The sequence below is a fragment of the Octopus bimaculoides genome, chromosome 4 (genome assembly GCF_046866305.1).
Source record: "Octopus bimaculoides isolate indiv1 chromosome 4, ASM4686630v1, whole genome shotgun sequence".
Classification (NCBI taxonomy): Eukaryota; Metazoa; Mollusca; class Cephalopoda; order Octopoda; family Octopodidae; genus Octopus; species Octopus bimaculoides.
In genome coordinates, this window is record NC_142931.1 from 1,691,703 (window position 1) to 1,708,156 (window position 16,454).

A 16,454-nucleotide genomic window follows, 5' to 3' on the forward strand; every position below is an offset into this window, starting at 1 on the left:
GCGAGTTTTACACCTTTATAGGTAAAATACAAACAAAATTCAGTAGGGTATTAAAATACTACTTGCTATATATATATATATATATATATATATATATATATATACATATATATAGACATTTTCAGAATGAGATAAAAATCCAAGGCTGTGAAAGATTTTAGAACATTTATAAATAGAAGGTCTTACAGCTGTTTCCAGGATATTTCATATATCCCTTCATCGGAGATGGTGTGAGAAAATGGTTAAGCAATTGTTATTCTAGATATGAAATAGAGAGTGAAGTGGAGGAATGAAAATAGACGTGAGATATGCAGGGATATTGCATCTGGAGATCCATTATTTAGGCAGAATGAATTTATTCAGTCTAAAACAGAAAAGAAGATGCACTAAGCTTTTATAATGATGGATAATTCTCATATCTTATCCATTTATTGATAGTTATTAAATCCTGAAACTTTGGTTGCTTTAATTTTGTTACATCCCATATATATATATATATATATATATATATAAATATGATGATTCAATGAAAAATGTTAAGGCAAGTGAAGAAACTTTACATCTGTGAGTTGAGTCAATAATTTCTAATAATTGAACCAATTCGGCAAAAGATGTGGATGTGTCTTCTTTCAGAAGAAAAATACCTGATAAATACTTAAATGAGTGTTGGAGAAGAAAAGCAATCATATTTCTAAAGGTTGCTAAATGTAAAATAGTGTTCTGGATTTATAATAATTATAATAATTAATGAATTACGAAGATTGGGTGGATTAATTTGATACTTACCAGTCTGGAATGTCAGAGGATCCAAATATAGCTGTAACCCAAAGGAAAGGATTAATTAAGAATTGTGTTTACATTTACAATTGTCAGAATGATCTTAAGGAGAACCAATTTAGTGGGTGGGGATAGATTTTAGGGTATTCTAAAACGTCTCCTGTTTGGTGCCAGTAAAAGTTTCTACTATTAAATACGAGTAATCAGAGATTTTAGTGTACTGCAAATTGTTCATTGTTTGGTGCCAGTAAGAGTTACTGCTGTTAAATATATTTTCCAAAGCCAACCAAAGTCCTAAATAAACGACAGGTTTTATATTTGTATGTCCCCTTTGGTAATTTGACAACTGGCATCCAGGATCCCTTTCAAAAAACAGAAAACATGCGGCTGACAACCAAATTCTATTTCATTTCACATCATGGCCCACTTTTACAAGTGAGCTTCAGCATTCGCTTGATGGCTAGAAACAGCAACCAAGTCTCCTTCAACTTACAGCCTACCGTCTTGAAACATGAAGGACACATTCAATACTGTGATCCCATATACATTATCCCCCAAAACAAGATGGGATAGTCACAATTGGAATGTCTATAGTAGCAACATGGTAACAACATCCATTGTTTTATTAGTTTTACACAAAACATTCTGTTATTAGTTAAAACTATTCATTATGTCTGTCATCTCAACAACAATCTGTCTGTATGTCTTGTATTCTTTGAACATTACAATGTCGTCAACAGCGCAACTTCTCAACCTTTCTTTCAACAAATTACCCTTCTCTTTTCTCAAATATTTCAAGACTCCTCCAATTTCACTTGAACTTTTGACATTTCGTTTATAATTTTGGAACGTGATTCTAACAACAAAAGAAATGTTATTAGCAATGTTTTGATGCAGGGGGTTGTTGCTGTTGTTATTGTTTAACCACAGGCCAGACCTGACTTAGTAATCCTACTCCAGCTATGACTGCCCAAGCTTTACAAAGATATGTAGGACCTCATTATGCAATCTGTCCTTTCCTTTCCAACATGCATATCATCATCATCACTATTATTTAATATCCCTGTTCCATGCTGGAAGAGGTTACACAGTTTGACAAGGATCCAATGGGCCCAAGAACTGCATCAAGCTCCAGTGTCTGCTTTGGAATGATTCTTACAGCTGGATGTCCTCCTTGATGCCATCCACTTTACAGTGTGTACTGGGTGCTTTTTTTTATGTCATTGGCCCTAGTGATGTTGCCATATTTGAGGGAAATTTAGTTACCCCGTTTAGCAGGCTGACCAGCACTGCAGAGGCTCCCTTGAGGTGTTATATGCTGTGGTACAGTAATGTGTGATGCTGTATACTTAGCTCTGTGAGTCCATCATCACATAAAACACTGATCAGCTACATCAGAGTCCATCATAAACAACAGATATGGACTGAGGTGTTGATAGTTAAAATTGGAACACTAATACAAACTATTCTGTAGTGTTCAACTTTGCATCAGTATCCATTTAAAGAGTTTACCATTAAAACAGGAATAATGAAATGTAAGGACATATTTCAGACAATCAAAAAATACTTACTAAGCAAACTAGTGACAGGATTTCTGCAAACCGCTGCTTTGTAAAAATCCTGGAAACAAATAAAAACCATGTTCAAAATTTAGTTTTTCAGCTTTTCATAATTTTCAAAATGTAAAGAATATGGCAATGAACTGTAGGAATTACTATATCCAAACTGTCCATTGGAACAAGTTACTCATGTTATAGTAAAATGGTAAATATCAAGGAAGCGAGTAATGGTCTGGGTCAGCAAATACAGCAGAATCTTGCTTTACAAATGCCTCTCATCACAAACAAATTGGTTTATGAACAGTTTTTCTGACATAAAACATCTTGGGTGATGAATGGTGTCTTCAGTAATGAAAATGCAAGACAACAACAACAACAATGGTTGGCACCAAGGTGGGAGTATCAGCAGGAGAGCACCAACTGCTGCCTGGTTTTGACTCAGTGCTTGAATTCATTGTGCCTTCTCTTTAAGTTCTTTTGGGAAAAATAGTTTCAGATTACAAACATTTTGGGTAGAAAACAGCCTTCAAGAATGAATTAAATTTGTAAATTGAAGTTCCACTGTAATAAGTGCAAAACTAACATTGTCATTAAGTTAAAGATAACATAACACAGGGAACATTAAGGAACCAGCTAGTAGTAGTAGGAGGAGGAGAAGGACGAGGAGGAAGAGAAGAAGAAGTTGTTGTCGTCATCACTGCCACCATAGTTTAATATCCACTTTCACAGCCAGACATATTCCTCATGGAAGACTGGGGTCAAGTAATATTGCTTGTATGATGATGATGATGATGATGATGATGGTGTGCATTTACAACCATCACCTGATGTCACTACAAACACACACACACACATCTATTTCTGTAAGCCCTCTCTCTCTCTTTCTCTCTCTGCCACTTAAAAAGCACCCGTGCTGGTGCTTCTTTAATACACCCGTGCAAATGCTGCGTACATGCACCCATGCCGGTGGCAGGTAAAAAGCACCCTGCACACTCTGTAAAGTGGTTGGCATTAGGAAGGGCATCCAGCCATAGAAACCATGCCACAACAGACAGATGGAGTCTGGACAGCTCCCTGTCAAACCGTCCAACCCATGCCAGCATGGAAAGCGAACATTAAACAATGACGATGATATACAGAAATGCACAACAGGCTTTTTCCAGTTTCCTTCTATCAAATCCACTCACAAGGCTTTGGTTGGCCTAGGGCTACAGTAAAAGACACTTTCCCAAGGTGCCACGCAGTGGGAATGAACAAACTCAAGATTGCATCATTGGGAAGCAAGCTTCTAAACCACAAAGCTGTATCAATAAATAATAATAATAATAATAATAATAATAATAAAACCGATGCCATCCTATGGTGGGGAAAGACTTGTCCAAGCTTTGTGGTAAGCAAGGGAGAACTGGACATAGAACAGTGATGAGGGCAACTACTGATGAGGAATGGAAAGTGTGTGAAACTTACTGGATACTGTCCAATGAGATGTAATGTAATGAAACCACCATGGGAGCCACCAATCACAGTCACATGATTTTCATTAATGTAATCAAGTTTCAATAATGATTCAGCAGCAAACTGAAACAGCAACAACAACATTTAGAAATTGATTAATGATGTAAGGAGCAAATAGTTTAACAACAAATCAATTAAGCAATAATATAACAAATTGAATTAATGTCAGGAAGAAATCCAGGAACAACAGGAACAATAATTCTTTCTGCTGTAAGCACATGACATGAAATTTTGTAGTGGGTGGGGGTCGTCAATTACTTTGACCTCAGGGTACAATTGATACTTATTTCATCAACTCTGGATGAAAGGCAAAGCTGGCCTGAGCAAGATTTGAACTCAGAAGAGCCAGAAGAAATATCACTTAGCATTTTGTAATGACTGCCAGCTTACTGTCATAATAATAATAATAATAATAATAATAATAATAGTAATAATAATAATAATAATAATAATAATAATAATAATAATAATAGTAATAATAATAATAATAATAATAATAGTAATAATAATAATGGTGGTTTCAAATTTTGCCACAAGGGCAGCAATTTTGAGGGAGGGAATAAGTCAATTACATCAACCCCAGTGTCCAACTGGTACTTGTTTTATTGACCTGAAAGGATGAAAGGCAAAGTTGACCTCGGCGGAATTTGAACTCAGAATAGAGTGATGGGTGAAATACCGCTAAGCATTTCGTCCAGCGTGCTAACAAGTCCGCCAGCTCGCCACTTTAACAATAATAATAATCCTTTCTACTATAGGCAGAAGGCCTGAAATTTTGGGGGAGGGGACTAGTCAATTACATTGACCCCAGTGTCCAGCTGGTACTTAATTTATCAACCCAGAAAGGATGAAAGGCAAAGTTGATCGCTGCGGAATTTGAACTCAGAATGTAGCTATGGGCGAAATACCGCTAAGCATTTCGTCCAGCATGCTAATAATTCTGCCAGGTCACCACCTTGATAATAATAATAATAATAAGTATGGATATGAGGTTACGTGGACTGAACGATTTGACAGTAACCAATTGTATATTTTCTAGCAATTAATACAGGTCTCATAATAAGATGATTAAAAATATATCATTTAAAATATGATACACTGAAAATAAACTAAAATTGTTACGTTCAAATAACATGATATGATTAAACAACTCTTTAATCAAGATCTTTGATTAACAAAATCATTACACATACAATTTATTCTATAATCAAAAACCTTAGTATATATTTTTTTTCTGACTGGACAAGCCCAACATTTTGAAGATATTTATATTGGGGAAGAAAGGAAAAAAAAAAAAAACTTAACAACTTTGCTAAGTCTGTCTTCCATCTTTGTAATGACTTACTTGTACATCTTGTACATCCTGATGGCCAATTTTACCCAAAAGAGATTTAATGGAGTTCTGACCACATCCAATGGAGCCACGATAATTTACTGAAATAAAAGATAGAAGGTATTTAGCTTTATACGTATATAGTTGGTGACTATCTAAATATCAATGACCATCTAAATATTGGCTACCATTTGGCCGTTAACATTTTATAATCATCTACATTTTCCCAAGAGGGTTTAAAGAGGATCTGAAGCAGGTCTGGGTTAAATATTTGCAACAGTTGCAGGGGGTAGAAGTCAGGTGTAGTGTGATCTTGGGTGAACACTCAAAACCTACTCTGTCCTGGTTACCAGTCAGTAGAACAAGAAAGGAAAGAAAACAACTTGGTGGTGGTACTGGACTAGATTAACAGGAACTTAACATGTAGTGTGGTGCTTCTGAAAGAAATAACGTTTCAGCTTCGGCTGCATGGAATGGGAGAAAAAAAAAACTATTGGTGAAATAGAGATTGTTTTTTAATTAAAAGGAAAATGGTGTGGTACTTGTTTTAGAAGTGCAATATTGGCGTCAGGACCAAAAACAGTTGTCAGGGCATCTGTAGAGAGGAGTGCTTTCCATGGAGTTGAAACCTGAACTATGAAGACGGAGCTTCAAGGTTACTTTGATGGTTCACTCACCAGGCTTCTGATGAGGGCTCAAAAGATATAGTAAGAGCACAGGGTCACATTCTGCCCATACCTACTATTACTGCTCAACACAATGTAGGTGATCTCTGTCACTGCTGTTGTTTTGACCAACAGGCCATACTGGATATTACATTTTGGAGACATCCCCCCCGAATAAAGACCACTCAGCTAGACTGGTGTAATTAGTAGAGACACACAACATGAAATTGAATGTCAATGGAATGTAGTGGGGCAGAGCTCAGTTCTGTGGGGCAGGGCTCAGTTCTGTGGGGCAGGGCTCAGTTCTGTGGGGCAGAGCTCAGTTCTGTGGGGCAGAGCTCAGTTCTGTGGGGCAGGGCTCAGTTCTGTGGGGCAGGGCTCAGTTCTGTGGGGCAGAGCTCAGTTCTGTGGGGCAGGGCTCAGTTCTGTGGGGCAGGGCTCAGTTCTGTGGGGCAGGGCTCAGTTCTGTGGGGCGCCACGGAGGAGGAGCTGGCTAGGCCTCGTTATTACTTAAGTTGCTTCTTCTGCCATTAGTAATGGAATTGTTGTAAACTTTCCACTGGTCTTTGGAATCAAACTAAGGGGTTGTTCCATGATATTTGTTCATCAAAAGTCCAAGAGGAACTTCAAATCCCTAAAATTATGTCTTGAAGCAAAATACCAAACATTAAATCAAAAATAACAAAATAGAAAAAAATGTCATTCTTGTGAGCTGTGAGGTGTTTTTAATGAAGCAAAATATTTCAGGTGAAGATAACATAAAGCGACCGAGACCAAGTGGCCATGAGTACTGTGTCGTGAGTTCAAATCCAACCAGAAATAACATTCCTGATGATGATCAATAATTAAACCAACAGAAACAGTGGACACATAAATATTAAAAGATATTTTCTGAGGTTAACAGTCAGAAAAATTACATTATAATATTTTAAATATATATAATTTATATTTGAATACAGGGTGTCCCAAAATGAAGGCAACCAACTTTTTTCAATTTTGCCAAAACAAAATATTGTTATATTTCAGGTCTGAGCATTGCAAAATTTGGTTGCCTTAATTTTAGGAAACCTTGTATATTATGTCATCATCATCATCATCATCATCATTTAATGACCATTTTTCCATATTTGTATGGGTCAGACAGAATTTGCTGAGGTAGATTTTCTATGGCTGGATATCCTTTCAATCACCAAGCCTCACCTATTTTCAAATAAGGTAATATTTTCTCACAGCCAGACAAGCTTTTTATAGAAGACTGGGAAAGAATGGAGCTACTTCTATAGCAGTGATACCCTTTTACAAATATCACATGACATTAAAACAAGGGTACACACATACACCATATATAAACATACATGACAGGCTTCCTTCAGTTTCCACTTACTAAATCCACTCATAAGGCTTTGGTTAGTCTGGAGCCAGAGTAGTAAAATATTTCTGAAGAACGGTAAACATGAAATGAAAAACCATTAATGTCAACTTATATTTAAAAAAAAGACAGCACTCACCTAATAGAACAGCAAAGCCACAGGAACACATTGCAGCTGGATACAACTGAAAGTCTCCCATGAAAGCCGAATGAGGGCCTCCTAAGGATGGAAAGAATAAATGTTTGTTTTTAACAGGCAGACAGAAAATAGTCTCAAAGACAACAGAAAATTTTGTAAAAATTGGCTTCAAAATTTGGTAGAAAGTTAGCAAGTTTGGGGCAGGAGGTAAGTCGATTACATTGACCCCAGTGTATAACTGGTACTTATTTTATCGGCCCTGAAAGGATGAAAGGCAAAGTCGACCTCAGAGGAATTTAAACTCAGAACGTAACGGTACACGAAATACCGCTAAGCATTTTACCAGGCGTGCTGTTTCTGCCAGCTCACCGCCTTTATAGACAAAATTTTGCTAAGCATTTCGTCTGGCATGCTGCGAATAATTCTGCCAGCTCACCATTTTTGTAAATATTCTCTGAAGCAGTAATTTGTAAATGGAAAAATGACAGAATATAGAATAACTGTTGGAATAATAGGTGGGAGAGACAATACGGAAATAGTTACCATGGGACCAGACAACAAGGGGAAACTTAGAGTCAGCACATTCTGATGGCCTCAAGAAAATACTTTCAAATTCCAAATCAGCTGCAAATACAAAAAATACACACAATATTAGATTTAAACAGAATAAAAATGTATTTGCATACATATTTTATTGATAGATAATAAAAAATATTATTTACATTATTTACATTTGACAGATATTTGTCCTCGTCTTATTTGTTGTTAACACAATGTTTTGGCTGGAGGGTCTATCAGCCGAAATGTTGTGTTAACAACAAGACAAGGACAAATATCTGTCATATGTATATAATGTACATAATCCCTCAGCTCTTAAATATAAAACTGAATAAAAAATATGATCATTCAATAACATGAATGAAATGTTTCAGTAAAACTAAATGTCTAAAATGAAATCTGTTCCTTGTTGTTGGATGGGATCATGATTCCTGTATAATAAAACATAGAACTATAGCTCTTTCTTGATAAAGGGCCTCTGCCCAAAATATTAGTAACGTTCATTTGTAATAACTATCATGTTTCAATGTGAAATCATAATTCTTTAGCGGAGAGGCTGATAAGATCTTTCACAAATACTCAACAGCTTATAGGTTAAAGAAATAGGACATCAGCTCACTCACTGAATATATGATATGAGTTTATTTTTGGCAGAGTTGATAAGACACAAGTCCATTGGCAGAGAGATTATACGTGTGTGTGTGTTTATATTTTATAACACGTCATTTTGTTGTGTCTGGATGTAAGGTATTAAACATGTCTTACTTTATCAAGTCCTTGGCAAAACTAAAAGGTGATCAGAATTCAGAGAATGACAGAGGGTGGTGAGAATGTTTCTAGTGGCATATGAGAGAGAGAGAGAGAGAGAGAGAGAGAGAGAGAGAGAGAGAGAGAGAGAGAGAGAGAGAGAGAGAGAGAGAGAGAGAGAGAGAGAGAGAGAGCCATGTCCTTGACACAACTAAAGGGACTCGATAGCCCCATGTCCCTGCTCACTCCCCAACAACTTTGCTGAGTAAGAAGCATGATGGAGGCATGAATGATGATGATGATGATGATGAATTGTGGTAGGGGTTGAAGTGAGAGGAATGCACAGTGCAGATGACAGAAACCAAGAGAAATGTATTTAGTGACAAAATTTTAAAATATTAAAAATTAGACAAACAGGCGAAGGCGCGGCTGTGTAGTATGAAGCTTGCTTCCCAACCACATGGCTCCGGGTTCAGTCCCACTGCGTGGCACCTTGGACAAGTGTCTTCTGCTATAGCTTCAGGCTGACCAAAGCCTTATGAGTGGATTTGGTAGACAGAAACTAAAAGAAGTCTGTCACACACACACACACACACACACACAATATATATATATATATATATATATATATATATATGTATATATATTTGTGTGTCTGTGTTTGTTCACCCATCATCACTTGACAACCGATGTTGGTGGGCTTACGTCCCTGTAACTTAGTGGTTCAGCAAAAGAGACTGATGGAATAAATCAAAGAATAAGTCCTGGGGTTGATTTATTCAACTAAAGGCGGTGCTCCAGCATGGCCGCAGTCAAATGACTGAAACAAATAAAAGAGTAAAGAGAAAAAATTAACTGTCTTTTGGTTCCCTGTTGGAATCTGCCCAACAAAATCAAAGAACTAATTAATCATCATCATCGCTGAGAGAAATGTTGGACATAAGAAGCATTGGATGTGGCGTGCAAGAGAGACGTTTGCGTTGGCATGGTCATGTACTGCGGATGGATGAGGAGAAATGTGTGAAGAAGTGCCACTCGCAAACAGTGGAAGGAATCCAGGGTAGAGGGAGACCCAGGAAGACATGGGATGAGGTGGTCAAGCATGACGTTCGAACATTGGGCCTCAAAGAGGTAATGACGAAAGACCAAGACCTCTGGAGAATATGCTATGACTGCGAAGACCCAGCAAATAAAGTGAGTTCACACCAGTGTCACATAACCAGCCCACTCAAAAGTATCCCTTGATCGTAGGGTGACATGCCGTGCTTGAGAAGACTTACTGAGTCAAGTACATCAAAATCAAATCAAATGAAATCACTATCAAATGGAAATTGTAGACGTGGTCCCTGTGTCAGTGGCACGTAAAAAGCATCATCCGAACGTGGTTGTTGCCAGCCCCCTTGCCCCGACTGGCTCCTGTGCCGGTAGCATGTAAAAAGCACCATCCGAACGTGGCCGATGCCAGCACCACCTTGACTGGTCCCTATGCTGGTGGCACGTAAAAAGCACCATCCAATTGTGGTCGATGCCAGCCTCTTCTGGACCCTGTGCCAGTGGCACGTAAAAAAAACACCCACTACACTCGTTAGTCAGAAGCCTGTATGATGCTCCAATATCTGCTTTGGCAGGATTTCTATGGCTGGAGGTTCTTCTGAACGCCAACTGCTTCATAGCATGTACTGGGTGCATTTTTCATGGCAGCAGCACTAGTGAGATCAGCCTGCAGTTTGCAAGACAAATATCCCCTTTGAAAGCAATGAGGGAGGCAGTTTAATGCTTGGGGATGAAGGATTAAAGTATGTGAAATGGGGCAACAAACAGAAGAGGTTTCTTGCTGTGGAGGAGCTGCAATGGCTACTGACATTAGAGAAGAGGGTTAGAACCAGGGTGGAGCTGGAAAACAATGGGGATGAGATGTGAGGGTGGAGCGTCAAGTTTTGAAGTGAGTTGAGCGAATGAAGAGGGAATAGGAAGTGTAGGTGAAGAGAGGTTGCAAGAGTGTGAGGAATGGTTAGAGATAGTGAAAGGGTGAAGAACAGGTGTTGAGAGACAATAAGGAGGAGGAGGAGGTAACAAATGTAAAAATTGGAAAGTGCTGAGAGGTGATCAATGATATGAGTTGGGGAGAGAAGATGACTGACAGTTCAGAAGGTGGGTGGGGATAAAGGGCCACAGAATAATAATAATAATGAGACAGTAGATGAGAAAGAGAGAGAGAGAGAGAGAGAGAGAGAGATGTACATTAACAAATGAATCAAGTTGAGTAATAAGAAGTTAAATTAAGGAAAAAATCCTGGTTTAGAAAACAAAACCAAACTATCTTACGGAATTCTTCATTAATCATGCCATCAATTGGTTTATGCTTCAGTAATTCTACTGTAATGCCATCCAATTTATGATTGAGTTCTGCATCTAATTTCACCCATTCAATTGTATCTTCTTCTCCTTCTGGTGGCAGATAACCAATCACCTGTAGAGAGACACAAAAGGTAGATCTATGGAAGAGATTTACAAACTTGTCAAGTTAACCTGATTATAACAATGACAAACAGCCATAATCGATTTTGAACCATTGCTGGGGTCTCATCAGAGATTCTACATCACTTGATCAGTCCCAGACAAACAAGAGCCAATCCATTTAAATAAGCATGGAATCTAACAGCTTCAGAGAACTGGAAATACTATATATTTATATATATATTTTAATTTTCTTTTGCTGATCATTAATATGATACGTGACTCTTGGCACAGAAACATTGACATATATAAAAACGGGAGTCTTAATTAAAATCGATGGAAATTTGAAAGAATGACTCACCAAATACTGAGGTTGGTTAGGAGCAGAGAATTGGGCCACAATATGATCATGGTGTACATCTAATATCTGTAAGGCACTGACACCACTTTCAGCTGGAAGACAAAGACATTCTGGTGAGAATCTGCAGGGATTAATGGTTAACGTAATCTACTTCAATAACTTTATGAGGCAAAATGTTTGTGAATGAATTCTTGACCATTTGGTCAAGAATTCAAACTTTGCTTGTATGGTCATTGCATTGTGCCCTGAGCAAGGCCAATACATTTATTTGCTTCACTTTATGTGGGGGTGAATTAGCAGGGTTAGTTAGGGTTAGAGTGTTGGATAAAATGCCCTGTGGCATTTATTCTAACTCTCTGTGCTCTGGGTTCAATTGTTGCTGAGGTCAAATTTGCTTTTCATCCTTCTGGGATCAATGGAAAAAATTACAATTCAACATGGCTGATAGTCGAAACTGTAAGAACATCAGACTGGATGCCTTGTGATATTGGTCTCAGTCCTTTAGCTTTGGTGTTCAAACCATCCTGGCAATGGCAGGCTTAACCTATTGCTCAGTTTAATCCCACTACCTGACCCCCTAAGTGCCTTTAGTAGAATTCATTCTGTTGTTGCAAGCATTTAAATCTGGTCTCAGGTTTGAGAATTCCTTCCTCACCTCCTTCCACCATTCTTGGAGACTGTCTTCCCTTTTATACAAAAGATGAAAACAAAGCACAGCAATCAGGAAATTACTATTTTCTGATTCCACAACGTGAGATATTCAGTAACAGTCTTTTGGGAGTAAAGATTGTTTGCCAACATAACATGGCACTCCTGGTTTAGGGCGAATGCTGCTGTAATTTAGCCCCAGGAGACAATGTCTCCAGGGAAATAACCCAGAAACCGCGATACACAGATATTGTTTCGAGCTGGGTGGGGGTGCTAGATTCCCTTGTTCGAAAATATAAGGACACAAATCGCGTCGTATAGCCAACTGGAGGCGATGTCTCCTAAAGCTAAATTACAGTAACATTCATCCTAAACCAGGACTGCCATATTATGTTGGCAAACAATGTTTACTCCAAAGCACAGCAACTCTTTATGGATGAATGGTTAACATTAGGGATAGAGTCCAGCTGCAAAAACAACTGTCCTTCCAATGATCACCACTGCAACCAATTGAGCATGGAATTTGTTTTATTGAATAAACTTGGTTGACCCAGCTGGAGCAAATCTACAGCTTGAAGGCAACTGACTGGACAAAGTATTTGATTAGTGTATTGACATGATGGTTCTCAAAGAAGGATTTCTCAGAATTTGAAAGTGTGATGAAATAACAGAACATGAATAACAGACCTAACAAGGTCAGCAGATTCTGCCATAATGGAATCATCATCATCATCATCATCGTTTAACGTCCGCTTTCCATGCTAGCATGGGTTGGACGATTTGACTGAGGACTGGTGAAACCGGATGGCAACACCAGGCTCCAGTCTGATTTGGCAGAGTTTCTACAGCTGGATGCCCTTCCTAACGCCAACCACTCAGAGAGTGTAGTGGGTGCTTTTACGTGTCACCCGCACGAAAACGGCCACGCTCGAAATGGTGTCTTTTATGTGCCACCCGCACAAGCCAGTCCAGGGGCACTGGCAACGATCTCGCTCGAAAATCCTACAGGAGCCAGTCAGGCGGTACTGGCAACGGCCACGCTCAAAATGGTGCATCTCATGTGCCACCCGCACAAGAACCAGTCCAGGGGCACTGGCAACGATCTTACTTGGCTTGCCGGGTCTTCTCACGCACAGCCCATTTCCAAAGGTCTCGGTCCGTAGTCATCGCCTCGGTGAGGCCCAATGTACGAAGGTCTTGCCTCACCACCTCAGCCCAGGAAATGTAAACATGAAGAGGGAGCAAGAAGTTCTGAGACCCAATTATGTTTGTGAAATACGGCTGGAGACTTCGGTCATTATGCATTGTGAGAAAGAAATCCTCTTAAACGTTTTTTCCATTAAAATATCAGTGAATTTAGAAATAACGCCATCTATGACACTGTTGTATCAATTGGCAGCATCTGATGATGGAGATTACAAAACATGCTAGGATTCACTTACGTGATTTAATCCGTGTTACTTTCTGTGTTTCTGTATTAACAACGACTGGAACCTAGCAAAAGAAATAATCATCACCATTTTACGTCTGTTTTCCATGATGGCATTGGTTGGACCAATGTTGAAATTGATTAAATTATGCAAAGAAAACTTGTGCTTCATACTTTGTTACAACATTGTATATACAATACTACATCATATATATATATATATATATAGAACTCACATCCTGTATACACTATTTCACGTGCACACTGCATCATATATACACCACACCATATATACACCACACCATATATACACTATATCACAGATGAAATGGAAAAGTGGATGACTTGTTTTTCACAACAGAAAGTGTGGAGATATATTAATCAGTTTTCAGGAAATATTTCTCAGGTAAATTACAATTTTAAATGTACAGGTAATTATTTTGGTTTTTATGTCAGAAGATTATTTTCTTGAATCTTATTTGCAACCAAACAAAATACATTAATTAAATTGTTTTAGCATCACGATGGTAAACGATGATGATGATGATGATGATCACTAGCAAAGAAATATGTGCCAATATTTTATGAAAGTTTCATCATCATCATCATCGTTTAACATCCGCTTTCCATGTTAGCATGGGTTGGACGATTTGACTGAGGACTGGTGAAACCGGATGGCAACACCAGGCTCCAATCTAATTTGGCAGAGTTTCTACAGCTGGATGCCCTTCCTAACGCCAACCACTCAGAGAGTGTAGTGGGTGCTTTTACGTGTCACCCGCACGAAGGCCAGTCAGGCGGTACTGGCAACGGCCACGCTCAAAATGGTGTATTTTATGTGCCACCCGCACAAGAGCCAGTCCAGGGGCACTGGCAACGATCTCGCTCGAAAATCCTACGAAGGCCAGTCAGACATTGGGTAGAATTAGAATTATTTCAATGCCTCATTACTTTCTCCAAGATTTCAATGAAATGCCAAAATTTGAAAAAAAAAAAAAAAGTATCTAACACACACACACACACCTCTCTCTCAAAATATAGCAGAGAAAATCAGGACATTTACCAAATGAGATCGAGAGACTGTACTGAAGAGCACTCTTTTACTGTCAGAGGACCAACAGCGATCAGGAAGACTATGGACAAAAACTCCAGCAAATTCATCATCTTTAAAAGGAAGAGAAAACAGCAATAATTAACAAAATGGTATTTATTTAGAAATTCTTCAACAGCAAATATCCATGAAGAAGGATTTCGACAACGGAGCAATGGTACTGATTAAAACCTCATTTAACTAGTTTTTCTTATTCATCTTTTTGGGGTGGGGTGGGTGGAGGAGACTATAGCAATAACAACTACTCCTCCTCCTCCTCTTCCTATCAATACTACTACGTTGTTGATGTCATCGTCATCATCATTTAATGTCCCTTTTCCCTGCTGGAATGGGTAGGATGGTTCAACAGGAGGATGAGCTACAGAGTCGCATCAGGTCCCTATTTCATCTTGGGCCTGGTTTCCATGGCTGGCTACTGCCCTTCTTCCTAACGCCAATCACGTTATAGAATGTACTGAGTGCATTATATGTGGCACCAGTGTTAGTGGGGTCACCAAGTAACTTCCAAGACCAGAGCCCCTCACCTGAGCAGGTGTGTGGTATTGAGAGGGGGAGGCTTTATGCCATGAGTTAAGAGGATAAAATATGACAAAGAGACAAGACCAAGGGTCTTGTTATCGAGGAGATCTATGGCCACCCTGCATTATAGAAGGGTGGGTGGGAGTGTGCCAGAACAAACTCATAAGCTATAAGAAGCTAAGTAAAAGGGAGGATAAAGACAGTGGATTGGGGGCAGGGAGAGGGGGGTGACTAATTGCATAAGAGGGTGAAAAGAGAGAGAAAAAAAAGAAAAGATTAAACCGTTTTCGTTGCTGGATTCTAAATTATTTTTTAAAAAGTCAAAAGAAACAGATTTTGCTGAGTCATTAAAATGTAGGCCTACCTTTTGCCTGGTCAACTACATCCAATACAACTTTGGTTTCTTTATTCACCCAATCAATCTGAAATAAAATGTAGGATGAATAATTAAACAAAGTCAAAATCAGAAATCAAAATTGGACCAGCAAAACATAACAAAGGTTTTGTTGTCTTTTATTTTAAAGATTTTCATCAGGAGAAAAGGACTGAGTACATAACTTTAGTGTGTCTTTTGATACTGGGGACATCAATATGGTTGATATTAAAGTTGAGATGACTTTTGAACTAAACAACAACAACAACAACAACAACAACCAATCAATCACTCAATCAGTCCAGTTTGTAAATATTTCAGAATCAAGAATTATTAATTAATAAGTTGGTAGAATCTCAATTTAATCCGTTTTGGAATCCTCCAAATCTACTTACCATTAATAGTCTGCTACATTGGTAGTGAGGCCCAGATGCGGGATTATCCATGTAGACAATCTTTTTTCCATCGGGGCTGAAAGATGGGGACCGAACAGCTTTGTCTTCATCCCCAAAACCTAGAAAGGATTAAAAGAGATTTAAAGAACATTCCGTTAGACAACAGTTAGAGCATGAAGTATGGCTAAAGTACGGCTTAACCCTGCTGTTACTATAGCAACACCATAGAAATAACAACTACAACCACTACATAGATACAGTAGGATTTCTGGTTCTCTGACAGAAATACATACATACATACATATATATATATATTATGATCCGCTGGATGTGTAATGTCAGTGAGCACACACGACAGAGTGTAAGCGCCCTGAAAGAAATGTTGGACATAAGAAGTATCAGATGTGGTGTGCAAGAGACAACTGCACCAGTATGGTCATGTGCTGCATATAGGTGAGAAGAGCTGTGTGAAGAAGTGTCACTCCTTAACAGTGGAAGG

At 38.5% G+C, this 16,454-nt stretch overlaps 1 protein-coding gene across 1 annotated transcript in view; it reads right to left on the reverse strand.

Moving 5' to 3' along the window:
- Positions 1 to 16,454, reverse strand: part of LOC106869032 (acylamino-acid-releasing enzyme) — a 75,046-nt gene that overhangs the window by 3,478 nt on the left and 55,114 nt on the right. Inside the window, exons 9-20 of the mRNA XM_014914534.3 lie at positions 15,956 to 16,074; positions 15,552 to 15,609; positions 14,621 to 14,721; positions 13,571 to 13,622; positions 11,481 to 11,572; positions 10,988 to 11,132; positions 7,901 to 7,981; positions 7,358 to 7,438; positions 5,197 to 5,285; positions 3,804 to 3,914; positions 2,349 to 2,397; positions 787 to 817 (exon numbers count right to left, since the gene is read on the reverse strand). Coding sequence (XP_014770020.1) covers positions 787 to 817; positions 2,349 to 2,397; positions 3,804 to 3,914; positions 5,197 to 5,285; positions 7,358 to 7,438; positions 7,901 to 7,981; positions 10,988 to 11,132; positions 11,481 to 11,572; positions 13,571 to 13,622; positions 14,621 to 14,721; positions 15,552 to 15,609; positions 15,956 to 16,074 — 1,009 coding nt within the window. The remainder of the gene's footprint in view (positions 1 to 786; positions 818 to 2,348; positions 2,398 to 3,803; positions 3,915 to 5,196; positions 5,286 to 7,357; positions 7,439 to 7,900; positions 7,982 to 10,987; positions 11,133 to 11,480; positions 11,573 to 13,570; positions 13,623 to 14,620; positions 14,722 to 15,551; positions 15,610 to 15,955; positions 16,075 to 16,454) is intronic.